This window comes from Vulpes lagopus, chromosome 4 (genome assembly GCF_018345385.1).
Source record: "Vulpes lagopus strain Blue_001 chromosome 4, ASM1834538v1, whole genome shotgun sequence".
Classification (NCBI taxonomy): Eukaryota; Metazoa; Chordata; class Mammalia; order Carnivora; family Canidae; genus Vulpes; species Vulpes lagopus.
Genome location: NC_054827.1, coordinates 36,847,450 through 36,873,822, shown reverse-complemented (window position 1 = coordinate 36,873,822; position 26,373 = coordinate 36,847,450). Strand labels below are relative to the sequence as shown.

Genomic DNA, 26,373 nt, shown 5'->3' with positions numbered 1-26,373 from the left:
TGTCATGCTTCTATTGGGGCTTTTCTCTAGACCTTTTGCCAAAAAGCCCAGGGTAAATAATCTTTCTCATCCTTCATCTTTCAGAAGCTATGGTGATATTTTACACAGAATGAAGGATCTCTGCAGATACATGAACAATTTTGATAATGAAGCTCATGCAAAGTATAAAAACCAAGTAGTTTATTCCACTATGTTGGTCTTCTTTAAGAATGCATTCCAGTATGTCAACAGCATACAACCATCTCTATTCCAAGGTTGGTCAAAGAACTTTAGAGTCTCCCAAAATACTGGCTTCAGCTGGAATGATGAAGATAAAAATGTTCACCTTAACATTGTTCTTGAATCCAAATAATTGTGGGGCGACACTAGTGCTTTTTTTAAGTTGTTGGTAGTTTTTATGTATTTTCATTTAAAATTTCTGTATTGGAGTATTTGGGTGACTCGGTTAAGTGTCTAAGTCTTGATCTCAGCTCAGGTCTTGATTTCATGGTTTGTGAGTTCGAGCCTCACATGCTCAATGCCAGGCATGGAGCCCACTTGATTAAGTAACTAATTAAGTAATAAAATTTCTATATCAGAGGATGTAGTGGTACTATGAAACTAAATACAGATATTTAGTGCCTCTATTTTGAAAAAGCAACAGATGTAGCAGAGTACTGAAGTAGATTTTACAAAGATTTTGCAATAGACGAAGATTTTTTTAAATAATATTTTTGCATATAGATTCTTAAAAATGTGAAAATAGAAAGGTAAGAGTGAATCACCTACCCATCCACTATAACACAGCTCTCATTTTTGTGTATGACCTTAGTCTTTCACATATTTAGGTTTTGTTTGGAGTTTGTAGCTATAAGGTATTAACATATAACTTCACAGTCTTAAGTGTCTCACTAATTTTCTGATTCGTGATCACTCTAAAAAACTTGTGTATACATAAGAACAAATACAGAGAGGGAACTTTGACCTGTAGTCTGTCATTGAGAGAGAACCTTTATTAATAATTTGGTGTATATCTGTAGAGTCTTTTTTTGTATTCATGTTTGTCTACCTGAGATCAAACTGAACATACTTTTTCATGACCTTTATTTTAAATGACTGCTGAGTAAACTTCCACTTAATACTAAGTTTTCTTTTCTTCGCTGCATTTTTAAGTATTGGTTTTTCCCCCTATCCATAGGTCCTAATGCCCCAAGCCAAGTGCCACTGGTTCTTCTTGAGGATGTGTCAAATGTGTATGGTGATGTAGAAATTGATCGTAACAAACATATACATAAAAAGAGGAAACTAGCTGAGGGAAGAGAGAAAACCATGGTAATCCTTTCAGATATGATTAACAGATTATATGTTTATGGCTTGTTGAAAATGAATGTAAAATACAGCTTTGGAGCTAAGTTGATAAAGCTTGGGTCTTTTAATTATAATTACTATGTAAATCAGTGGTTCTTAACTGGAGGTGAGACATTTGGCAGTATCTGAGGACATTTGATTTCCACAGCTTGGTGGGACGGAGTTGCTATTAGTATCTACTTTGTAGAGGCCTCCCTGGCATCCCTTGCTGCTAACTGTGCCACAGTGCACAGGACAGCCCCACAGCAAAGATTTGTCCAGCCCAAAAGGCCGATGTAAAGAAACCGTGGTATAAGTTAGTTCTACCTGTCATGACTGTATGGCATCAATTAAAGGTAAAAAGCAAAGCCAAATGAACTGCTTTGAACACGTAGACAGGGTGCTGTGCTGAGTCCTGGCCTCAGAATGGAAAGGGCCAAGGTGTTCTGGCTAGAAAGTCATTACAACCTAAGGAGATGTGTTGGAAAGGTTTCATGAAGGAGGTCAGCATTTGAAGTCAGCCTTGAAGGATATAGAGGGTTTTGTCATTTGGAATTGGGGAGGTGGGTTTTGTGAAGATAAGACAGTTTGCACAGACATGTGGGACGCCAGAGAATGTGAGGAGCCATTGATCTTATGATGCGGCCAGGCAGCAGGCTGGACAGAACAGTGATCTTTCAGCTTATTTTACAGCAGAGTGATGCTTTCAATGAAAGCTTAGTGGAGGTACAGTGTGTAACAGGATAGTGGAGGTCAGGAGTCCGCAGACGACTTCTGCGAAGGGCCAGGTAACAAACAGTTTAGGGTTTACAGGCCCCACCGTCTCTGTTGCAGCTGCTCAGCTCTGCTGTGACAGTATGAAAAATAGCCATAGACAATAGGAAACAGATGAGGTGGCTATGTTCTAGGAAAACTTTATTGCTAAAAACACCATCTGGCCTGTAGGTCCTAGTTAGTTGGCTGTGTAGTACAGAATGGAGCAGAGAAGGTGAAGCCTTTCTGAAGGCTTGTGAGGTTATTAAACCTGATAAACTCATTTGTTTCCTCCCACAGAAAATGCACACATGCACAATTTCACCAGTAATTTCAGAAGTTCAGAGATGCTTTGAATTCCAGCCACGAGCCCCAGGTTGAGAACTCTGCTTAACTAGGCTTTCCCAGATGCCGTCAGCTCTCCCTCTGGTTTCCGTGAATGTGTAGTCTGTCCAGGCACCTCATGTTAAGACCATAGACACCCTTCCTGCCATGTGGATGATAGGTTGTCTAGTACTAATTTTGTCTGAAAGCAATGACATGCCCTATACAAATCAGTATAAGTAACACAGCTCCATCAGTTTGTTTCTCTCCATCACCACCTCTTGCTCCCTGTCCAAGCCATCCATATGTCACAAGAGCTGTCATCTTGTCTCCCTGCTTGCACTCTAGCTCCTTAGAGTCTCTTCTTGTCCCAACAGCTCTAGTGATGTTTTTTTTAAAGACAAGTCAGAAAAAAAAAAAAAAAAAAAAATTAAAAAAAAAATAAATAAATAAAGACAAGTCAGACATCATTCCCCTGTTTTACCACCTCTAGTGGCTTCCCATCATGCTCAGAATAAACTCAAACTCTCCACTTTGGCTCCAGAGCAGTTATTGAGCAGGCCTTTGCATGCTGTAGACACACTGGCCTCTCTGAGCAGCTGTAGTGCTCTGAGCCCCTTCCTGCCCCTGGATGTCTGCCTCCGAGCTGTGCTCTCTACCAGCCTGTGTCCTTGTCACTGAGTTGTCAGCCCAGGCATTTCTCCCTCTGAGGCCTAGAGATGCCCAACCAGTTTTCTCTATTACTCTTATTTCAATTCTGCATGCATACCCCCTATTGCTGCCTACTTTCTGGTTTAGTCATTTGCTGGTTTGCTGTCTGTGTCTCTTCATAAGCTCTGTACAAGTTCTGTGGGGCCAAGGACGTTGTCCGTCTTCTATTCTGGACATCAGGATAGTGCTTGAGCTGCGGCTAGTGAATGAGAGATTCCCAGTCTTTCTTCTCAGACTCAGTGTCCAGCCATGGAATAGCTGTTTAAACCCTCTGGCCCTCTGGTTCCTTCTGTTTTTACCTCTCCTGTGTCATCTAGGAGGCCCTGCTCTCATACTCTACCCCTCCAACCAACTTGGGTTTCCATCTGTTTTTGTTTTTACTCTTTTAACTTATCTTTCCTGGTTTTCACTCTATCCTACGACTGTGGGACCTATCCTGACCTGCCACAAGTCCAGTCGTGTCTATGTGTGCCATCACAGAAGAGGACATAAAGCTCAGCCTATAGACTTGTCTTACTCATAGTGTTTTGTTTCTTTCCATTATGTAGCATGTAAAAATTGGGAGATTTCTCACAACAGTTGAGACGTCTGACTTCTCTTTAGTAATTGGAATGTCTGATACACTGGGCCAGATGGAGGCTGCCCTCTTCAGACAGGCATACGCTCTCCACCCAGCCTAAGTCCCTGGCTTGTGTGACATGTCAGGTGGCTGGGATGGTGGGGGCGCTGGCCTCTCCTGTGGACTGTGTGTTCTCTACCCATACATACTTATGTATGTTCCCTATAGTCAGGGTTCTTGCTTATAGCATCTGGCCAAAACTTCAGAGTGTATGTTTGCACTTCAGAATCAATTTCAGAAACTGTTTGGAAACAATTCCCACCATATCTGAGGTCCCTTCCATAAACTTCCAATCTTGTTTTGAGGCAGGAATATTTTCTGTAAGTTGGAACAATGAATTGCACATCCATATTAGTATATTCTCTCAGTTTGGCAACATGTGGCAAGGAACTGGACCCTGATGAAGCAGGATATCTAACAGGTTTTGAGTATGTGTCATTACTGAGGGAGGATAAGAATATGGCAGCTAAATAGAGTGGGTAGGGAGGGTCCCCAAGCATCAAGGATAAGCAGGAGAATACCAGGCTCTGAAAGTGGGGGAGAAAGGTGAGTAGTGGGAGGGAGGTGCTTATTTTTTCTGAGATTAGCTTGAGGAATGGAGCTTTCAGCTGAAATATTTGTACATAGATTTAAATGAGCATAGTGGTGTAAAAATATGATGGAGAATTTAATTTGGGTCATTAAGTTAGTAAAATAACCTAGATGGAATAAGAGAGTCAAGAATTTCTCAGCAAAATAAAATTAAGTGGAGCTGTTTTACCTTTACTATTTTTTGGCAAGCTGTCTGACCATGCTTACTGGTGCTTATAATAGATGCAATTCTCTGAGAGCTCTCTTTTCTTTGATTTTATATTTCTTGAGATGAAGAGCAAGGAAAGTAGGACTCTTTAATGTAAAATACAGAAAGCATTAATAGATGAGTACTGGCAAACCTACTTCCCAGCCGACACTTTGCATTGGGAGAGCAGAGCTGGAGAGGACTGGCCGTGAGAGAAGCTATGTATAGGGAACAAAAGACAAGTAAAAGTCATTTCTCTGATTCTTAGAGCATTTGGGCATTAATTTTATTCCTCTACGTGATAAACTTCTTTCGAAGCAAATTAAATGATTTCACACATGGAAAAATAAACTATAAAACATATGCTACTTTACCTGTATCTCTGAATGTAAAACTCTTATTTGGGGCTTTAATAACATCGATATGTTCTTAAACTATTGCAGATTTTAACCCCATAGCTTTACTTAGAAGTCAACATCAGCTTAGAATTTATCAGAAAAATATAAGCTTAGTTTTTAAGGTAAAAAATTAAATGTGTGAGAGTGAAAAGATGAAAAATTTATATTAATTTTAAAGCCAAATTGTTAAGTTCAAAAAATGATACTCATGATAGTATCCCTTGATATAAAATCCATATAGTAATCAGAATTGGAGGTAATAAACATAACAGTGTCTGAGGATGGTTGACCCTTAAATAACATGGGGGTGAGGGGTACCAACCGGCCCCTGCCCTGCACAGTCATGTATCTGTATAACTTTTGACTCCCCCAGAACTTAACTACTAGTAGCCTATAGCTGACCAGAAGCCTTATCTATAACATTAATAGTTGATCATCATATATTTGTATGTTCTATGTATTATATACTATATTCTTATAATAAAGCCGGAAAAAGAAAATGTTACTAAGAAAATTATAAAGAAGAGAAAATACATTTACAGTGCTGGACTGTAAAAAAATCCATGTGCAAACAGATCTGTGTAGTTCAAACCTGTGTTGTTGAAGGGTCATCCGTGTATGACTTTAATTCCGCTTCTTTCACCCTCTCTAAGCAGAGTTCAGACGACGAAGACTGTTCGGCAAAAGGCAGGAATCGTCACATCATAGTCAATAAAGCTGAGCTTGCTAACTCCATCGAAGTGCTGGATAGCTTTAAGCTAGCCAGGGAGAGCTGGGAGTTGCTCTACTCCCTGGAATTCCTTGACAAGGGTAAGAACATGCCTGTCATATTGGTGCTGTTTAATTTGTTATCAGTGTTACCAGTGTGTATTATATAATTATTAATATTCAAATAACCATTTACATCTTAGCTTCTACTCTGAACGTTTATTATAATTAGGATTAGGGTGGAGTTTGAGGGAGAGATTTTGGTCTTTTAACATTTGTATTGCTGGCCTCTTCTTTTTCTTGCTGGGTTTATTCTGTGTTTTTAGTTGTTCGACTTTGTATCTTCCTTAGTCACATGTAGCTAAGCATACAAAAGGTAATGCTGTTTTTATCTGCCTGAAAAACTCACCGTACAGAAAGCCCATTTTCCTTTGAGAATAGACTTAAAACTATGGGGAGTTTTATAACTATTGACTATTTCAACTGACTAAGGAAACTAACTAGTGGATTTTTGCCGTACTTTGGAATTAAGCAGTGTATTTTTCCTTTCCTTCTGGCCAGTGGCCCTTCATCCCTTGGCCTGCTGTCACATACCTCTACAGAACCCTTGGTCAGATGTGTTTTGTCATTTTTTCTAGGTAAATGCAGCACCCCTCCATCTCTCCCAGTCACATCTAGAATTGCAAACATGTATGTGACCTTTGGGGGATTTTTCCTTTACTTATAACTTGACTTTTTAAAAAATGAGTAAAACTCTTAGCATTGTATCTTTATTATCTAAGCTGGGTGAAAGGAAAATGATACTTTTGTTCTGAGGAAAACAAAGTAATTTACAAGATAAATGAGGTAATATGTGAAAAACATTTTGAACAGCCCTTGGGACCATGGTGTGTGCTTAGTAAATATTGAGGCCTGATAACAATAGTGCCTGCGCATTACTGGTAGGTATTACATTCTAACTTTACTAATTGAGATTCTAGACCATTGTTTTAGAAATCAGAGTTGATAGTTAAAATCCATGTTTTGGAATTTTGTGGTTGTGGTGCATTTGTTTTGTTTTCGGCTTCTGTGTTAACATGCTTTTGGTAAATTTGCTTTTGAATTCTCAGAATTTACAAGAATTTGTTTGGCATGGAAGACAGATACTTGGCTTTGGTTAAGAATCTTCCTCACCGATATGATCATCTATCAGGTAGAGTCATGTATTTTAAGTTCCTGTGTCTGTACAGGATGATTATTATTGGGACGCAACTGTAACATGTAGGGTGCGAATGTTCCTTCTGTAGACTAGTCATGCTCTGAGCGATTATGGTCCACTTTCATCTCAAAATAACTCCAAAATGACAAGCCCATATCTTCTGTGTTATTTTTGCTATGTCCAGTTACACCTCTCTGTAAAAGTAAGGTTTTTACTTTTCAATAAAAGATGAATACTTCTCACACCTCCTCCTCTCTACTCTGATGGAGTCCTTCTGCCTTGCTCTCCTGTTCTTGGGCTACATATGCCTGGAATGGAGAGAGCTAATAATTCCCCAAGAAAATGCAGAGCTTCCAACCTGTGTTGTTGAAATTGTCTTCATTCTACATAAAGAGAAATGGCATTAGTAGTAAAATATTTCTAAGAAATGGCATATCCAAGACATATTTTACCTAAAAGTTTGTGTGATTTTTATTTAGTCTTAAGGATTAAGACCAAGGGAGCCTGGCTGGCTCAGTCGGTAGAGCATGTGACTCTTCATCTTGGGGTCGTGAGTTCAAGCCCCACGTTGGAAATAGAGATTATTTAAAAATAAATAAATAGGGATCCCTGGGTGGCTCAGCGGTTTAGTACCTGCCTTCGGCCCAGGGCGTAATCCTGGAGTCCCGGGATTGAGTCCCACGTCAGGCTCCCTGCATGGAGCCTGCTTCTCTCTCTGGCTGTGTCTCTGCCTCTCTCTCTGTGTGTCTCTCATGAATAAATAAATAATAAATAAATAAGTAAGCAAACAAACTTAAAAAAAAATTAAGACCAGAGAGAAAAAAATCTTTGTCCATATCAAGTACCTCCATAGAGAACCCTCCATCTAGCTTTAAGTAAGTTGGTTTAATTATTGCTAAATCTCCTTTTTCCTCCTCAGATGATCAGAGCTACCTTATTTGTAGTTGCTTGCTAGTTGCATAATTAACTGGAGATTTTTAAAAATATATTTGGGAGAGAATAAGCCCAGAGAGGAGGCAGAGGGAAAGAGAGAGAGAGAGAGAGTCTTAAATAGACTCTATGCTGAGTGCAGAGCCCTACTCGGCTTGATCTCACAACCCTGAGATCACAACCTGAGTCGAAACCAAGAGTCAGATACTTAACTTATTACGGAGCCACCCAGGAACCCCAACTCTAGAGATTTTTTTAGATGGTGGTGGTTTTCACCTCTTTGCTGGTATGTCTTTCTTAGGGTCAATATAAAAAAGCAATAGCCAGCCTGCATCATTTAGCAGCTCTCCAGGGATCACTTCCTCAGCCACAGATCACAGGACAGGGAACACTGGAGCATCAGAGGGCACTCATCCAGCTAGCAACTTGCCACTTTGCTCTAGGGGAGTACAGAGTGAGTAATGTATGCCTTGCAAGTGGGGAGGGCCCTCAGATGTGCTCAGCCACCTTGGGGCCTCCTCTTTACCCTGGAAGGACCTTTTAATTCTGCATGTTTATTTGAAAGAGGATTTTGCTGCCTGGATTTTATCACTTAATCTGTTGGTAAAAATGTTGATGATTTTGTTTTACTTTGTTTTCTCTTTACTTATGTCTTCCCTGAAATTAGGCTTCAGTACTTTTCAGGTTTTCTGTCCTCATTCCATTTTGTTGGAGGAGGGTTTCTTTTTTCTTTACTTTTTTATCTGGAACCATTTAGAGAGAAACCAGTCCTATTGTACTTGGACAGAAAAGACATTTACTAGGTGGGAATGGAGGATTTCCATTAGTTTATCTGACCCTCAGATTCTCTTTTTACATGATGAGGACACCTGCTACTGGGTGTTGCTAGAGCAGACATGTAAACAAGTCTATTTCCGGGAGTCATGAGCCCCTCCTACCACAGGGTGGGGACCATGTGCTCTATCTTTGAATCTCTCTTAGCACCTACCACAAACCACAAAGTTTGCACAGCTTTGATACTTAATATTAAGGTTCAAATTCAATTAAAATGTACATTAAATTAATTAAAAAGCACATTCTGTATTCTTTATACAGCATAAATTCAAGGCCACAACTTAACACACAAACTCTGATTTCTTCACCTTTCTATATGTTAAGTTGATTATTTTGTGATTAGTCACCCTGAATTAAGTTTTTAAACTTGAATTTTGAAATATGATTTATAATTTGCCATGATATTTAGGAGGAAACAGTATGTAAAGTATGTGCATTGAAAATACTTTTCTGCCATTCTTTATGTAATTATCAGGTACCTAAATCTTCATTCCAGTGAATTCCTCCTGAGAACTTGAAGGAGAACACATATTTACCTACCCAGATATCCATATATCACGTAGAATTAAAGACTACACAAGGCACTCCTGTTCAGCGTCATATTGGGGAATATAAAATAAATAGATTTAAATAAGCTGGATGAACTTATTCTCTTTGGGGTTAAAGCTGATTGGTGTTAGGCCTGCATTCTTAGTGTTAAAGCTGATCGGTGTTAGGCCTGCATCCTTAGTGTCTACCTTAACCTGCTTCCTGACTTTCAGCTTCTGCAGCTGTCTCCAGCTCCGACCCAGCATGTCCAGATGAGAATTTCCTTCGTTCTCTGGCCCTTGGATGTAAAACTGTAGAGTCGTGGGTTGACTCTTAACTCTTACTCTGGCTAATCTTTTTGAGTCTTCCAGCATGAAACTTAGTATCTTTGGTGTAGTGCCTTTTATTTCCTCTGCCAGGACCCTGATCCCTGGCTCTAAATGGAGTTGCTCTGTGTATAATCTTTTTCCATCTCTAAGTTACACTCATTGCTTTCTATGAGATTGCTATCATTATTCCACTTAATCGAAATACTGACTACCTAGGTGCCTAGAGTTGAACTGTGTGCTGGGGGTGGAGGTATAAGCAGGGTTTGGGGCATGTGGGATCCCTGCATCAGGACATATAATGTGAGTTACAGAGAAAAGTACAAGTATTTATAGGAGAACGTTAAAAATTACATACTTAAGCAGTATGTCCGTGATATAGGCATAGTAGGCATTCAGGGAAGAGCATTTTCACCAGAGTCCGTGTAGTCAAGGAAGGATCTAAGGAAAGGATTGGCTGGAGGTGTACATTGAAGGATGGTGGTGTGTGACTCTGGGGGACACATTGTGCCCCTACCACTTCCTAGCTCTGTGACCTAGGGCAAGTTATCACACCGAGCTGTCAAACTCCAGTGTTCAAGTCCTGAACTACCAAACCTTCAGGCTTTTAAAGCTAGAGCCTCACCACCCTGTGGCCTTAGCTGGGTTCTAAATGTAGCAAGATACCGATGCTCTCAGCCGGCTGTGGCTTGGGGCAACTAGAGCCCCCAGGTCAGTGCTACTGGCTCTGAGCAGCCTTACAAACATTTTCTGGGTGTGCTAAGACTGGGAAGTATGAGTTTAAGACTGCACTTTGTCATCTGTAAAATGAGGATAATAAGAAGGTTGTATGACCCATAGAACGTGCTTCCCAAATGAAATCTAGCTCTCACTAGAATATGAACAGGTGGACTCGTAGGTGATCCACTCTGTGGATCGAAAGCAACCTTTGTGTTGTGTGGCACTTGAGGCCTTCCTCAGCCTCCACCACTGCTATGGACCACTTTATCTGTTTATTTCCTAAACCATGCATTCCTTCCCCTCACGTAATCACCTAACAAATACCCAGCCCTTTTTCACATCGTCCTTTCCTCCGAAAACCCCTTTTTTCTCTTTTCTACATTCCAAATCTTTTCCCTTAAGGCTTAGATAAGGGTAACCTTCTGACCTGAACTGTTTCCAGCTAGTTTAGCCTGCGTATATTTCTCCTTCATTTTAAATTACATTCTATATCATTCCATTTAGTTCTACTTTATGTCCCATTTTGTTGATTTTTCTTTTCAGTGAGTTAGTAAATGTCTTTAAGATGGATATACTTCCTTTGTATGCCACTCTGTTGTTAAACATGTTGGTAGTTGAGTTAATATTTCATTAATTTTTAATTTCTGTTCTTTTTTTTTTAACAGGAAAGAATGAGTTGTTATTCCCTCAAAGGTCTAGTACCTAAATTTGATCTCAGTTACTTTTTCTGTTTGCTGTTGAGCAAACAGTAATGATCTTACAAAGAGTCTTGAGGCAGTGCTATGAACCTCCATGTGCACAGGTTGCCCAGTTGTATGCTACATGTATGTTAGTGTTATGTTGATTTGCTTTCAATCAGAAAATTTCAAATTGGTACCTTCTCATCTGATCTTCTTTAGATGACATGTGAAAAAGTCCTTGATTTGATGTGCTACATGGTACTCCCCATTCAAGATGGAAGCAAATCACAAGAAGAACCCTCAAAAATAAAGCCCAAATTTAGAAAAGGTACCATGACAAGTTTTATTCTTACTTTGTAAATACGGCTTTAGGACCCAAGACTGGGAAATTTTTTTATGATTCCTGATGAAATAATACTATATGATCTGCAGGGCTTGACAAATTATATAAAAAGTTAATCCCTGCCAAGCTTGTCCTTGGCACTGATTTCATAAGCAGCTGTAAATTTGTCTTTCTTCCAAGATTCTCTTCACTTCCCAAGCTTGTTATCTCTGAAGAATATCCGTGAATTCCTTATCCTATCTTTACCAATTTTCGGAAGACTTGCAGACGATTAGTTAAGAAGTGTCTCCTGACATTTCTCTCTCAGGCTATTTTGAGCTTCACCTCAAGTAGCACATTGCTTAATAAACTATATACAGTAAGTTGTAATGCTTATATAAGAAAGGAAGAGAGATTCACTATCAGAGTTCTAAGTTTCCACATTAGAAGTTAGAAAAAGATAAGCAAGTGAAACCCCAGAAAAGTAGAAGACAAGAAATAATAAGAGCAGAAATCTGTGCAATAGAAAATGAAATAGAGGAAATTAACAAAGCTAAAAGTTGCTTTTTTGAAAAAAATAAATTGATAAGCTCTTAACAGGATTAACCAGGAAGCAAGTGAACATGAGTTACTGAGAGCAGAAATGAAAGGGTGAATGTCACAACAGATCCTACCGAAACCAAAAGGCCATTAAGAGAATAAATTATTAATAACTTTATGCCAGTAAATTCACAACTTAGATGAAATGGAAAAAATTCCTTGAGAAACACAACTTGTGCAAATTGACACAAAATGCAATAGAAAATATGAATGTTTCATATAGATACAGATCTCTCAAAGATACTAAATTTGTTTTTAAAAATTTTCCCACAGAACTCCAGATCTAAATGGCTTCACTGGTGAATTCTGTCAAGCACTTAGGAAGAAATAACACCAATCCTACACATGGTCTTTGAGAAAAGAGAGAAAGAGGGAACACTTCCCAATTCAGTTTTTAAGGCCCGCATCACCCTAATAGCAAAATGAAATAAGAGCATTACCAGAAAAGAACGTTAAAAGGCCAGTATCCATCATAAACATAGATTCCAAAATCCTCAAAAAATCTTAAAGCAAACTGAATTTTTTTTTTTAATTTTTATTTATTTATTTATTTATTTATGATAGTCACACACAGAGAGAGAGAGGCAGAGACACAGGCAGAGGGAGAAGCAGGCTCCATGCACCGGGAGCCCGATGTGGGATTCGATCCTAGGTCTCCAGGATCGCGCCCTGGGCCAAAGGCAGGCGCCAAACCACTGCGCCACCCAGGGATCCCAAGCAAACTGAATATATAAGGATAACACATATGACCAAATATACTGGGAATGCAAAGGTGGTTTAACATAGGAAAATCAATCACTGTAATATCACCACTTTAACACAGTAAAGGAGAAAATTCATATGATTCTTTTAATGCAGATAAGATTCTGTTATGTTTGCATTTATCATTCATGATTTTTTAAAAAAAATCTTAGCAAACTAGACATAGTTGTTCCTCAGCATCATCCTTAACTATGAAATAGCAAAAGCTTTCCCCAAGATCAGCCACAGTACAAGAGTGTCTGTTCTTACCACTTCAATTTAGCATTCTGGAAACTGTAGCAAACACAATAGGCAAGAAAAAGGAAGGCATGAAGGTTGAAAACAGTTGTCTTCATTCACAGATATGACTGCCTTTGTTTGCAGCTACGTGTGTGGCTACATTAGAAAAGCCTTAGGAATCTCCAAATAGGATAACATAAACATAAAATACTTCAGGATAAATTTATTGTCAAGTGCAAAATCATTTTCATAGATCATGTTTGTTAGGGTTCTACTTCTCCCCAAATATATCTGTAGCTCCAGTGAAAATCCCAGCAGACTTTGGTAGAAATTGACAGATTTGATTCTAAAATCTATAGGGAAGTGCAATCCAGACTAGCTGAAACAGTTTTGAAAAAGGTAACAAAACTGGGCAACTTACCTTACCTAATGACAAGAGTTTAAATATAAAGCTACAGTTATCCAGACAATATTGGCATAAGAGTGGAAAATCCAGGACCCACGCAAATAAGGTCAGATGTTTTCAGTGAAGGCACCAGAGTAATTCTTTGGAAAAAGGAAGGGATCCTTGACCAGGTGGTACTGGAACAAAGGGCCTAAGGTGTAGAAATAAAAAAAATGTATGTCATATTATTCACAAAAACTAATTTGAAATGGAGCCAAGACTAAATGGAAAAGCTAAAGTGATAACACATTTTAGAAGAAAAGGTCTTTGTGACTAGTAGGTAGATTCATAAGGACATAAAATTTCTTAGAAGATGAAAACATGACAGTCTTTTTTCTTTTTTTTTTAAGATTTTATTTATTTATTCATGAGAGAGAGATAGAAGCAGAGATGAAGGTAGAGGGAGAAGCAAGCTCCCTGTGGGGAGCCTGATGTGGGACTCGATCCCAGCACCCCAGGATCACACCCTGGGCCGAAGACAGATTCTCAACCGCTGAGCCACCCAGGTGCCCAAAAGCATGAGTCTTGATCACTATTGACGTTCTTTAAGGTTATATGGAAGGTTAAAAAAAAAAAAAAAAGGATAGCCCTGACCCTTTCAAAAAGTATGTGTCTCTGTGAAACAGAAACAGATCAGCTGGGTTAAGACTGGGCCTAGCTGACCTCAAAGCTGATTTTAAAGCTATAGTAATAAAGATAGTATAGTGTTGGCATAGAGACTGGCAGATGAGACAACAGAGAACCAAGAAACAGAGAAACAGGTGATAGTTCAGTTCAGTGGGTGAAGAATGATTTTATCCAATAAGTGGTGCTAGGACAATTGATCCAAATGTAAAAACAACAAAAGTGTGGTCCCTCCTTCACACTACACAAAAATTATTTAAATTTCAAGATTTAAAAATTAAAAGTAGGGCAGCCCCGGTGGCTTAGCAGTTTAGAGCCACCTTCAGCCCGTGCTATGATCCTGGAGTCCCAGGATCGAGTCCTGCGTCAGGCTCCCTGCTTGGAGCCTGCTTCTCCCTCTGCCTGTGTTTCTGCCTCTCTCTCTGTCTCTAATAAAATAAAATAAAAGTCTTAAATAAAAATGAAAAGTGAAACTTTCAAGCTTTCTGAGGAAAATACAGACAAAATTATTTGTGCCTTTAGGTAGAAAAGGATTTAGGCCGCAAAAAGCATATAGCAGAAAGGAAAAGGTGAATAAATTTAAGTCACATTAAAGTTAAAATACCAACAAAAGTTACTGTGATCAAAATGGATCTCCTGTAAAAAGGGTAAATTTAAATTGTATTTCATGAACCTTTTGTTTTAGGTACATAAACATTTGTAAATATATATATATATATACAGGATCCCCATTACTTTTTGCTACTTTTGTGCTCAGGGTAGCAAAGGATTTAGGATATAAAGAGCACATGCCATAAAGGAGAGGATTAAGGTTTTGGTTTGAAAACTATTGCCTAAAGTTTTTTCCCCTGTAAGTGCACAAGAAAATATACGTGAGAATGTTTATTTCAGCATTGTTCGTAATAGTGAAAAGTTGGAAATCCCACTGTCCACCGTAAAAGAATGATTGAATGAATTGCAGCACATGTAAATAGAATACTGAATAAACATTGAAAGCCAATGAACTAAAAAAAAAGAAAAGAAAAAAGAAAGCCAATGAACTAAATCAAATAGGTATCTATAGGTATTAGTATGGAAAACAGTTTGCAGGAGGATGTGTACAATATGACACCAGGTATGTAGTAGACTGAAAACGTGCAAAACTTCCCTCAGTGGTGTTGCAAAGGAATATGAAACCCCGCATTCAGAAAAATAGGTACTCTAGGGAGAAGGGAAGATTCTGTAATCTGAAAAGGGGCTCAAGAGGTTTCCACTAAATTTGTGAGACCTTAGGTTAAAATCTTTAAAACAAAACATTAACATTTTAGACCAAGTGTGGAGCACAGTGGTGTTTCTAACACTCTATATAATTTTCTCTACATTTGAAATGTCTTTTCATAAAAAGTATTTAAGAAAGGTTAGAAAAGAGGATTGATAAATGAAATCCAGAGATCACTCGAAAACCAGTTTTGCCATCACTAAATATAACCGTGGTTTAACTGTATTTGCAATCAGGTGACTGTCGCTTACCTTTTTTTCTGGAAAGCCTCTTAAACATACGCTTCACAAAGCTGTTTTCTTTGATAACAGATGTATTGTGGACTTTTGTCCCCAGGTTCAGATCTGAAGCTGCTACCTTGTACCAGCAAGGCTATCATGCCGTACTGCCTGCACTTAATGCTGGCTTGTTTTAAGGTAAGCTGAAAGTTGATTGACATGCACAAAATGCCATCTGAAACCCTGTTCTGACGAATTGGAGTGTCTTGGTGTTGTGGGGAGAGCACATGAACAAATACTAACTGTGGATGGCACTGGGCACAAATGAGTAGGAAATGATCCCCATTCTCGAGCAGTTTACAGGTAGTTGTGGGACAGTTATGCAAGTGACCTGGCCCATCATTGATGGTCAGTAAATATTTTATGAATTAATGTATGTTGGGATCTATTAGCTAGGAGAAGAGAATACACATGCTATTGGGTTCCTAGAAGGATGATGAGTTTATGATTATAAAGATGGGGTTAGGTGAAAGGTACCAGGCATTTGGACAAACACCAGCAAAGGCGCAGCATTGCTGGGAAGGTTTCCAGGCTGTTGGAAGAATACCAGGCCCCTGGCTGCCAGTGGACCTGAGCACCTGGTTTGTGAGCCAGAGAACAGCAGTATTGGGTTTCTGCTTAAGGGCCAGAACTCCCAGCCTTTATGCATCCTCAGAATCCCTGGAGGCAACAAACAATTCAAAGTGTGGTTTGAGACCTAGCAGCTGCTGTAGAGCATGAGGGCCTTGGGCCACCTCTGTACTCCATGGGCCGCTTGCTTCCTTCCTTGTGGCTTGCTGCCTTCTCCCCAGGCCATGTTATCTCCCTTCCCAGCCTTCTTGCCCACCCTCTCCCCACAACTGCCCCCTTCACAGAAATCCCTGACTTCCTCTCTCTGGCATGCAGAGCCCCTCAGCTTCTCTCGCCCTTGCCCCAAAGTCAGAGCTTCAGGCAGAGCGTGCACACCCCACTCCCATCAGGGCACTCACTGAACCCGCTGCCAGGGCCCGTGTCTGTAGCACGGAGGGAACTCCAGCCTCTTTGGATAGGACCCACCCTTCAGAAGGCAGTGTGATGTTTGCCTAGCAGGTGTATGTTCTGCTTTGTTCCCTGTGTCTCACAGTTTCTTAGAGCAGCATTTGTTTTAGGAAATAACATTTGGTATGTTTAAGAGCAACCTGTATTTCCTCTTCCTTTCTTGTCTGTGCCAATCCTTATCTTGCAGCTCCGAGCTTTCACAGACAGCAGGGACGACATGGCCCTGGGGCATGTGATTGTCTTGCTTCAGCAAGAGTGGCCGCGGGGAGAGAATCTTTTCTTGAAAGCCGTCAATAAGATTTGCCAACAAGGAAATTTTCAATATGAGAATTTTTTCAATTATGTTACAAGTATCCTTTTTCCTGTTTAAGCATAAGAAATCCTGACTTTTTCTTTTCTTTTTCTTTTTTTAGAATAAATGCATGGTACAAAAGTGAAACAATCATTCCAGGTAGAAATAATGGTTTTCACTATTTGGGGGGAAGAGAGAAAGAATGACCATTAAAAATGGGCCTGTGGCAGTTGGTCTGTGAGAGTCGTAAAAGGCCTCATAGCGGTGACAGAAGCAATCAGAAATGCCAGTAACTGAGTTCTACTTTCCACCTCTAGCAACTTCTAGGAAGATACTGAGATGCCTACAGTAAAGGCTTCCGGTTCCTAAGAGGCCCAGAGTGGCCTCCCCGGGGGCACTGACTGTCCCCTGGGGTCAGCTGGTAGAGCACCATGTCCAGCTGTTAACAGCTGCCACTGAGAACCCACCACGCATGCTGCCCAGCCCAGCCATTGCTTTGGACAACTGGGAGCATTGTGTTTCATACCCTTGTAGGGAAAGACCACATTTGAACAGTGAGGAGCATGCTATCCTTTCCATGTGCTTTAGGGCAGTAGTTCTTAAACCATTTCTGGGGATACAGCACCCCTACTTCCTTTTTCATTTTGCATTCAGAAATCAAAAGATTTTGCTGTTAGGACCATATAGAATCTATTTATTTAGAATCTGTATGGAAACCTATTTCTTTATGAGGTGTTATAGTTGGTATAAGAATCTTTAGTTTGGGGCTTAGACCGACCTGGGTTCTGGTACGGACCCAGTTGGTGGGGTGGCCATAGGCAAGTCAGTCACTGCCAGCCTGGCCCTCCAAGAGAGGGGGCACCTTGTCTCTGCACGTGGTTAACCTGAATCTGACCTGCAGATATCGATATGCTGGAGGAATTCGCCTACTTAAGAACTCAGGAAGGTGGGAAAATTCATCTGGAATTGCTACCCAATCAAGGAATGCTGATCAAGTAAGCATGTTGTCTTGCTCTTCCAGTGCTCACCTTTCATGTGCTTGTCAGAAATATCTGTAAGTTTTGTAGCTTTGAGAAGTTTCCTAGAAAGGAATCCAAACCTGGTGTCTGTTTTTGAGAGTAGATTGGAGTCTAGGTCCTTCTGAAACCTGATGGTTCCTTAACTACATTTCTGATAAAACATTTTTTAAATTGGGGTACTTCTGTCACTTTTAAAACCCTTTCACTAAACAGAAGTCTCATTCAGAGTATCTTTTCCTTTCCAAAATTTACAGGCTAATCCTATAAATTTCCGGTTAGACAGAATGTTTTTAATTAAGAAGAGCCATGCTTAGAGTTGTAGTAGATTAGGAAAAACTGCAGACTTTATTTATTTATAAACTGTACTTGGATTTCAGTAGTTATATGAAACCTTCCCAAGCAGTCATCACTGCTTGCATAGCGCCAGGGAAACTGGCAGGGTCTAGTGCCTCTTGAGAAAAACACGCCTGCCCCAAGAAATAGTGGTGGGGTGCCTGGTCTCAGGCAGGCCCTCCCACACCCTAGACAAAGTTAGTGACCATTTATGATTTTTAAATAGCTCATAAATCTTGCTTCTATCCTTCAATACTCATTGTAGTTTGGGCAATAGATCCTCTGTGCTGTAAATGCCACGTGTAGCTTTATTTTCATACTTTCTCCTTTGCGTCCTGCAGACTCAGCATGGCTATGAGTCAGTGTTAGTCACTGCAAGAGACTGAGCCCCAAGTGAGAAGGGAGTGTTGTGGAAGCTGAAAACCTTGTCCTTTTTCTCTCAATTGTGAAATGAACGAGTTTTCAATTGTGGAGAGCAAAAATCCACATCTTTTTCTGTCTTTGTAGAGCCTTAGAAATGTTGAGAAGGAAGTATGAGATGTGCGTTCTCGATATTTATAATCATAGTAATTTGGGGCAAAGCGAACATTACTGCTATTGAGAAGAGGGTCTTATGGAATCTATTCTAAGGAATGGGGAGATTAAGTGGGCTTTTAGTTCTTCATCTTGTAAATATTATAAATATTCTAAACATCTAAAATAAAAGAGCAAATGCTCTTTTTTGGAAACATGAGAGACTTTTATGCATTAGGCTGCTTAGGCAAGATGGGGTGGCTATGCTCATCCTCCCATCTCCATTCCCTTCCCTAAGACTGCAAGTGAACTCTGGGGAGAAGAATTGCATGGTTAAAATATTCCTGACAGTGTTCGAGAACAATGATGACTTGTTGGTATGGGAGCTTAGGTATCCCCTTTTGTGGGCTTAAAAATAAGATTTCTAGGTTTTGAGGCTGGATATATAAAACACACCTAATATTAATAGCTTTTCAGTTAATTCACATTAACACTCACTTTACAAATTATCATAACATAGGAACAGCCTTAAAATCAACCACATTTTAAACTTATAGATGATACTTCACTTCAGATAGTGCTTAACTGTGAAAATGTGAGTGAGTGGACTGTTAAAAAATCAACAGTTGCATCTCAGGCTTCATCATATGGAACCTTTCCTCTAGAGGTGTAGCCAGTTTGTACTGAACTGAACAACGACCTGGTTACATGCAGACAACCCCGAGGATAAGGAATGAAAGCAGGCACTGTCCTGGACACGCAGATAGTGTCACTCTGAAGGGTTGTTTAGGGCGAGGTGAGGATGCGTAGCATGCATTTCTGGGCTTCGAAAGAGAATTCCATGCTCTCCCGCCCTGGGCAATATAAACTTTAATTGCTTCTGACTGCCTGTAGAAGACCAGTAGGCACCTTGGGAAACCTGCTAACCCATCCATTTGGAAGCAATAATAGGGATAGTTAGTGAGTGAGCTAGCCTTGTAGACATTTGCCTGTTCTTCCCTATGCAAGTCTCAAAAGTTCCTTTGACACCTGCATTTCAAATTACTTAGGCCTAAACCAGCAGGAGAAGCAAGTTGCATAAGCCACAGAGCTTTTCCTGAGGGGGCTAGGATCCAAATCTTGAGTAAAACTGTATTCCTTTTCCCTTTGGGCTCGAAACAAATTCTTTGAAGCCATCGAAGCCCTTGTGGGTGGTGCCTCCAGCTGAGAGGCCAGGGTGTTGTGAGCAGTGTACAGCCCTCCCCTTGGGTCAGCTTGTGAGTGCGTCCTGGTCTGTTCGGATGCTGGCGGGTCAGTACCAACTCCGAGCGCACCCGCCGACTGACCCTGAAACAGAGATGTTTTCTCATACGTTTTAAAATAGAGAACTATTTCTCTGCTGGTATTTGCGGTACCTGAGTTGCATTAGGCTGGATGAAAATGGAAAAACCGTGTCCTGTGCACTAAATCTTTGTTACAAATTCTGCAAAGCTGTGGGCCCCAGACTCTTTTTTTCCCCATCTGCTCCTTTTCTCAATACTTTTTGAACTTCCAACTCAACCATTCTTTATCAAAAATATTGCTAAGCCCCTCTGAGTCCTCTCAGAAGGGCCTCTTCAATTTGGGGCTTCCATCATGGCAGAGATGGATCCCAGAAGTCCCCAGGTTTATCTCTGGGACTGGCAGGGGCACAGCTGATTGTTTTCACACCAGATCTCAAGTGGGCTGAGCTCAGGGCCCAGGATCAAGATGCTCTGGATGTTCCCCAATGGCAGGTGCAGGGAGAGGGCCGCTGGCTTCTCCCTCAGCCACCCACCCTCAACCCCGCCCCCCGCCCCCCCACCCACCCCCACCCCCCGCAAAGACTCTGCCGTGGCCTGGGAGGCAGGGGGGCGGGGGCGTGGAGGTTCGAGGGACTCTCTGTATAGTCTGTTTGGTCTTGTGCATTTTCTCTGGCGTGTTGTTTTTGCAGTGCAGGGTGAGTCGGTGTGGGTGTTTGAATGCTGCTGTTTGCTGTTTTTTAAAGGCCTTCTAGCCCTCCCATGGGGTTACTGCAGCAGGAATTCTTACCTGTGCTTCAGCCCAGCATACAGACTGCTGACAGGTACCAAGTGGAAACACACCTGCTCATAGTGTGCCGTTTTGTCAACATGTTGTGCCGCCCATGGTCTTCAGCTCTTCGTTCCTCAGCGCTCTTTTTCATGCTTTTTTTATTTCTTTAATTTGTTCTGCATTCCTTGGCAAAACCATCTGGTTGTAATATTGTCACATTTATTATTTTTTTTCCATAAGTTGCCAGTGTTTTTTGTGTTCGATTTAAAAATCATTATGGATCTGGAAAACAAAGATCTAAAACTGTGCTAGGTGAAGTGCCCATTAGGGTCAGGCCCCTAGACTTCGATTTATTTGATAAAACACAAGGCATTCAGTCTTACAGACTGAAGAATGCCAAAGCCCATCTGAAGTAAATTTTCATCATGGATTTTTTAATTAGGGACCAGTGTTGATGTTGTGGTCTAACCAGGCCTTAGCACAGCATTTTCCTACCACTGACACTGAGTTTTCTGAAACTGAAAATATTTGGTATCCTGCATGTGCCAGCCAATGTCTCCTGCCTGTGAACCACAGAATAACTAATAGTCTTCTTCATCCAGACTTCCCAGAGGGATAGAGACTGGATAGGAATGAGACAAGTACAGTGGAATTGTACTGCCTTATGTATAGAAGCAGTACCATTGAACCATGACCAATAGGACAGACACTGTATTCTAGGTTTACTAGCACGAAGGGGAGAGTTTGCTTTGACCTTTCAAAGCCTGTTAGCTCGCTGCCTGGAAATAGCAGTTAACTTTCGGTTGCTTAAGGGTTGGCTCCCATGGGGGGTTGCCGTCAAGGACCCAGAAGAACAGAGTCTCAGGACAGCTTAAATAGGTCTGTGCCTATTGCCAGTGGGACGGAGTCATGGCCTCAGCCTCACTGACACCGGAATGTTGACAAGGAACTGTGTTTCTGTGCAGGTCTGCTGCTGTTTGGTCGCGCAGTTCTTTCCAATGCCCGTGGGCATCATTAGGCTGTCCCGTAATCTCTACTAGCCTCACACAGCCTACTTTTGTTTTTCCTTCTGTTGCATTGCAACTTTTTTACTTCTGTTGTACTTGTTTTATATGACGATACACAAGTTTAAAACAACAACACCAGGAACATTTTAGAGTGGTTTCAACAGTTTTGTGTTGGTTAACATATAAATATCTAATTTTAAATCTCTGTTACTGCGTCTGAGGGAAGTTAGGCAATCAAAATGGGGAATGGAGGTGTCTACTACTGATCTAAAGTACTGACCTGGTAGTTAGAGATTCTTTCCTTTTAACGACCCATTGAGTTTCGCTATATTTTTCTTTTCTTCATTTTGATGTCTTTGGTTTTCTGGGATTTCTTTTGTGGTCTCCTCTTCACAGCTTTCAGGTGTAGCTAGAGCCTCTTCTTGGGCTCCCATTGACCCTCCCACAGACGTGCACGTCTCCTGACCACGTGGACCAGATCTGGTCTCTAGCAGGCTCTTGCAGGGCACTGGCTGCTTTTCAGCGAGTCTGCTTCTCTCTCCCCACCCCTGCCAGGCTCTTGTCTTGGGACGGCCAAGTCCTCCTGCTGCTTCCCCAACAGACATGAGTCTGGATGGGCTCAGCACTTGGCAGAGCTGTCCTGTTCTTGGTATTGCCAGGAGACAGATGCACTTGCAACCCCAGAGGCTGCACACAGGCCCCAGGTCCCAGCTCAGTGTGGTGGCTCCTGGTTCCCCTCCCTGCTCCCACCTCTGCACTCGGCTGGCCTGTCTGGACATGACCTGTGTGGCCCTGTGGCCTGGACCCCGCTGGCCCACAGTGAACAGAGCTGTGCACAGGTCAGCACAGGGCTGCCTGGTGTCAGGGCTGCAGGAGTTCAGAAGCAGAGCGGCTGGCATTTACCGGATGTTTAGATGTTTGGCCTTTTATTGAGTGGGGGAAATGTCGCTCTAGTTCTGTCTTTCTGAGAAGGAATGAGCAGGGGGATTGATTGGGTAGGGCTTTTCTTCCTTTTTGAATTTTTTTACTTGTGCTTAATGCTCAGACACATGTTACTTCTGCCCCAGAAACACCGAACGGTGATGCTGGCACTCAGTGTGGTGTGCGTCTCTTTCCCTGTCGCTGCCCTCAGGCACCACACAGTCACTCGGGGCATCACCAAAGGCGTGAAGGAGGACTTCCGCCTGGCCATGGAGCGCCAGGTGTCCCGCTGCGGTGAGAACTTGATGGTGGTCCTGCACAGGTTCTGCATCAACGAGAAGATCCTGCTCCTGCAGACGCTGGCCTGACCGGAGCCCTTGCCGCCAGAGGAAAGGCCCAGAGCCCTGGCACCTCTTTGTGAAGACGTACAGCATCCATAGATGCCCTTATGATGCTTAGAAGAAAACCTCTGAGTTCTAATTCCTTAGTGGCTTCAGAGTAGTTCCCAAGAGTCTGAGAAGCTAGTTCTATTTTTAAGAGTTGTTTTTTGTAATTTTTGTAAAACAAAATCTCTTTTGTAAATAAAAATCATCCTAAGTTTGGGGCTTTTAAAAATGTATTTCAGTTCTTATGAGTTTCTGAACAAGAGTGTGCTTTCACTTAACAGGAGTCTTATTCATGATTTCAAGGTGTTATTTTCCATACTTAGGCTTTGCTAGGTATCACATATCAACATACTTACAGACCTTTTCATTCAGGAAATTTTAATAACACAGACCTTTACGCAAATGAACTGAAGTGAGCCTGCAGGGAAGGAGCTGTGGGTGGGAGGCTGTAGAAGGGGCGGGATGCCGGCATCCGCTCCCTCCTGCGCAGCCCTGTGGCCTGGCTCCAGCCGCAGCCTGCCCGGCCCGTCAGTGCCCTGGACTGGGACAGGTTAGCTCCCAGTGCCTCAGGTTTGGCCTTGAAACACAGAGACGTCAGCACTCCCCTTGCAGGCTGTAAAGACTTAAGTGTTCCCTCACCTGAGGTCTGTGGAAAAACACCTCGTGGGTCCAGCTGGGTCAGTGTTAGCTGGTTTGTTTTCTCGGGTTTATTTTCTTTTCTTGTCCCAAAATACATCAGGTAAACATCAAATATTTGTTTCTAGGGGCTACTTAAGAATAAGACGGCTGGGGCGCCTGGGTGGCTCAGTGGGTGAAGTCATCTGCCTTCAGCTCAGATCCTGACCCAAGGGTCCTGGGATCGAACTCCATGGACTCCCTGCTCATCGGAGGGCTTGCTTCTCCCTCTCTGCCTCCTCCTCCCCCGGCTTGTGCTCTTTCTCTCTCATTCTCTCCCTCTCAAAAAAAAAAAAAAAAAAAAATTTAAATGAGGCTAAGAAGTTAGTCATTTTGCATGAAAAGTTTCAGATCTAGTCAACCCTTGAACAACGTGGGGGTTCCTGGGGGACACCAGCATGCCCCCACCAGTCTACCAAATGCACAAGTTGAAAATCCATATATAACTTGATTCCCCAAAATCTGACCTAATATAGCCTACTGTTAAATGGAAGCCTTAACACGTATTTTGTATATTATAGGATTTATATACAATATTCTTTTTTTTTTTTTTTTTAAGATTTGTTTATCCATGAGACACACAGGCAGAGACACAGGCAGAAGGAGAAGCAGCTCCACGCAGGGAGCCCAATGTGGGACTCGATCCCAGGGCTCCAGGATCACGACCTGAGCTGAAGGCAGACACTCAACCACTGAGTCACCCAGGTGCCCCTATATAAAGTAAGCTAGAGAAAAGAAAATGTTAAAATCTTACGAAAAATGCATATATAGTACCATACTGTGAAAAATCTGTATAAATGGACCCGTTCCTTTCAGATCTGTTCAAGGGTGTTCAAGGGTATTAAAATCAATAAAGTGGTTTAAGTAATAGACATCTGATGTCAGAAAATATTCCACCTTAGTTCATTTTAGTGTTTTATCAATTTTCTATCAGTTTACTATGAGTTGATTCCAAATATATAAACCATCCTATTGTTTTGACTGAGGAGCATGCTAGTCCCTAACCACTTTCAAATTAAACACCTTTTGGTTTTATACCTTCTTCAGATCAGTGTGTGGGGGCAGCATACCTCAAAACAAGACTTTTGGATACCCAAATGTGTAGGCACCAGATGAAAAAGAACCAATCATCGTTTTAATTTTTTTTCTTAAAGATATTATTTATTTATTTACTCATGAGAGGCAGAGGGAGAAGCAGGCTCCATGCAGGGAGCCTGACACGGGACTTAATCCCTCCGGAATCGCCCTGAGCTGAAGACAGATGCTCAACTGCTAAGCCACCCAGGCATCCCTCTTTTTAATTTTTTTGTAGCTGAGTGTCACTTTTGTGTGCAGAATTGCAGGGGAAAGGCCATAGAATAAAGTGGGAAATCAAACCAGTCCATGGACGGGGTGAGGCAGAGCAGGGCCTGCAGACTGGCACAGGAGGGCCCCTCCTCACCTTTCGCAGCGATGTAACCAAACTCCAGCACCGCTTCCAGCAGCTTAAGGCCATGTACCCAGGATGACCCTGGACCCCTTTAAAATACCCATCAGAGAAAGCTACATGATCACAAATTTATTCAACAAGAACATGGGCATGAGCAGGTAGGTCCCTGAACCCCCTTAGAGCAGTTATTTTTAGAAAGCTGGCAATTACAAGTCCTCCCACTGCCCTTTGAGATGTAACACTACCACCAGAACCTAAGAACCAGAGCTGCCTCTGAAATGTAAATATCCAGGAGGGTAAGGGCCTAATTTAGGTTGCTTCAACCTGCCCCACGACCTCCTGACATAAAGATAGGAGGAGAAGTGCCAACTCAAATCCAGGGCCTGTCACACAGACCAATCCCATCACACCCAGCCTTTAAAAAGTCTCCAGCTGGGGCACCTGGGTAGCTCAGTCGGTTAAGTGTCTGCCTTCGGCTCAGGTAATGGACCCGGGGTCCTAGGATTGAGCCCCCACATTAGGCTCCCTGCTCAGTAGGGAGTCTGCTTCTCCCTCTCCCTCTGCCCCTCCATTTCTGCTCAGGTTCTGTCTCAAAATTTTTTAAAAAATTAAAGTCTCCAGCCTTCTTTTCCAGGAAACTGGTTTAGTTCACACTGGACCCCTTAGTGCAGTCAGGTCTGCCCTCCGCACGCCATCAGTATGGCTTTGTTTCTTTGACATGAAACAGGCGTCACCTGGGATGTTACACAAGCTGTCTCCGGGGCAGGCCATCACAGGCAGGATTTGGTTACACGGAGGTACCAGTTTACAACCTAAACCCCCTTGGAGTTTAACATTAGTGGGAAAACTACCCTGGATCGAAGTAGAAGAACGGGACTATGAACTATCAAATACAAGAACAAACCGCCACAAAAAAAACCCTGATTTTCTGTGCAGAAAGCTGCAATCACCAGGACAGAATTGCACCAGAGCCCAAAATGGTAACAGACATGGGGGAAGCCACGTTCTCAGCCCTGCAGGCAGCAAGGCCTAGCTGTCCTCACCGCTGGCACTTCGGATGGAACTGGGCAAAGGAAAGCCAGCGAGATGATGGCATCTTTTGTCAATAGCTGTCTTTTGACACATACACAAGTGGATGAAGGGTTTATGAGTCCTTTTGACTTAAGGCAAACATCTAGCATTACCAGCAACTCTGGCAATGTATGTAGCATGAAAACACAATGTTTTCAACCTAAAGCCCAACAAATACTGTTTACCAAGAGAAAAATGTTGGCTCAGTACACCCTGGTGAAAACAGATTATACAAGTAGGCAACAAGACAAACACTGCAATGCGTTTTCCCACATCAGTTCAAAGTTCAAACAAAAGGAGTGTTAAAAATCTTGAACACTAGGGATCCCTGGCCTGGG

At 41.8% G+C, this 26,373-nt stretch overlaps 1 protein-coding gene across 8 annotated transcripts in view; it reads left to right on the top strand.

Moving 5' to 3' along the window:
* INTS10 (integrator complex subunit 10) overlaps nt 1–23,794 on the top strand; it is a 30,520-nt gene extending 6,726 nt beyond the window's left edge. For 2 of the 8 annotated variants that reach the window (XM_041751438.1, XM_041751437.1), the window contains 11 exons: nt 85–254; nt 1,178–1,311; nt 5,563–5,719; nt 6,727–6,809; nt 8,047–8,199; nt 11,053–11,161; nt 15,400–15,479; nt 16,546–16,708; nt 17,552–17,645; nt 20,521–20,598; nt 22,686–23,794. In XM_041751438.1, the coding sequence (XP_041607372.1) occupies nt 85–254; nt 1,178–1,311; nt 5,563–5,719; nt 6,727–6,809; nt 8,047–8,199; nt 11,053–11,161; nt 15,400–15,479; nt 16,546–16,708; nt 17,552–17,645; nt 20,521–20,598; nt 22,686–22,842 (1,378 nt within the window). In that variant the 3' untranslated portion in view covers nt 22,843–23,794. Of the gene's footprint in view, nt 1–84; nt 255–1,177; nt 1,312–5,562; nt 5,720–6,726; nt 6,810–8,046; nt 8,200–11,052; nt 11,162–15,399; nt 15,480–16,545; nt 16,810–17,551; nt 17,646–20,520; nt 20,599–22,685 lie in introns of all 8 variants that reach the window. The other 6 variants (XM_041751432.1, XM_041751433.1, XR_005987244.1 and 3 more) reach the window with 6 other exon arrangements.
* Nucleotides 23,795–26,373: the final 2,579 nt, after the last annotated feature.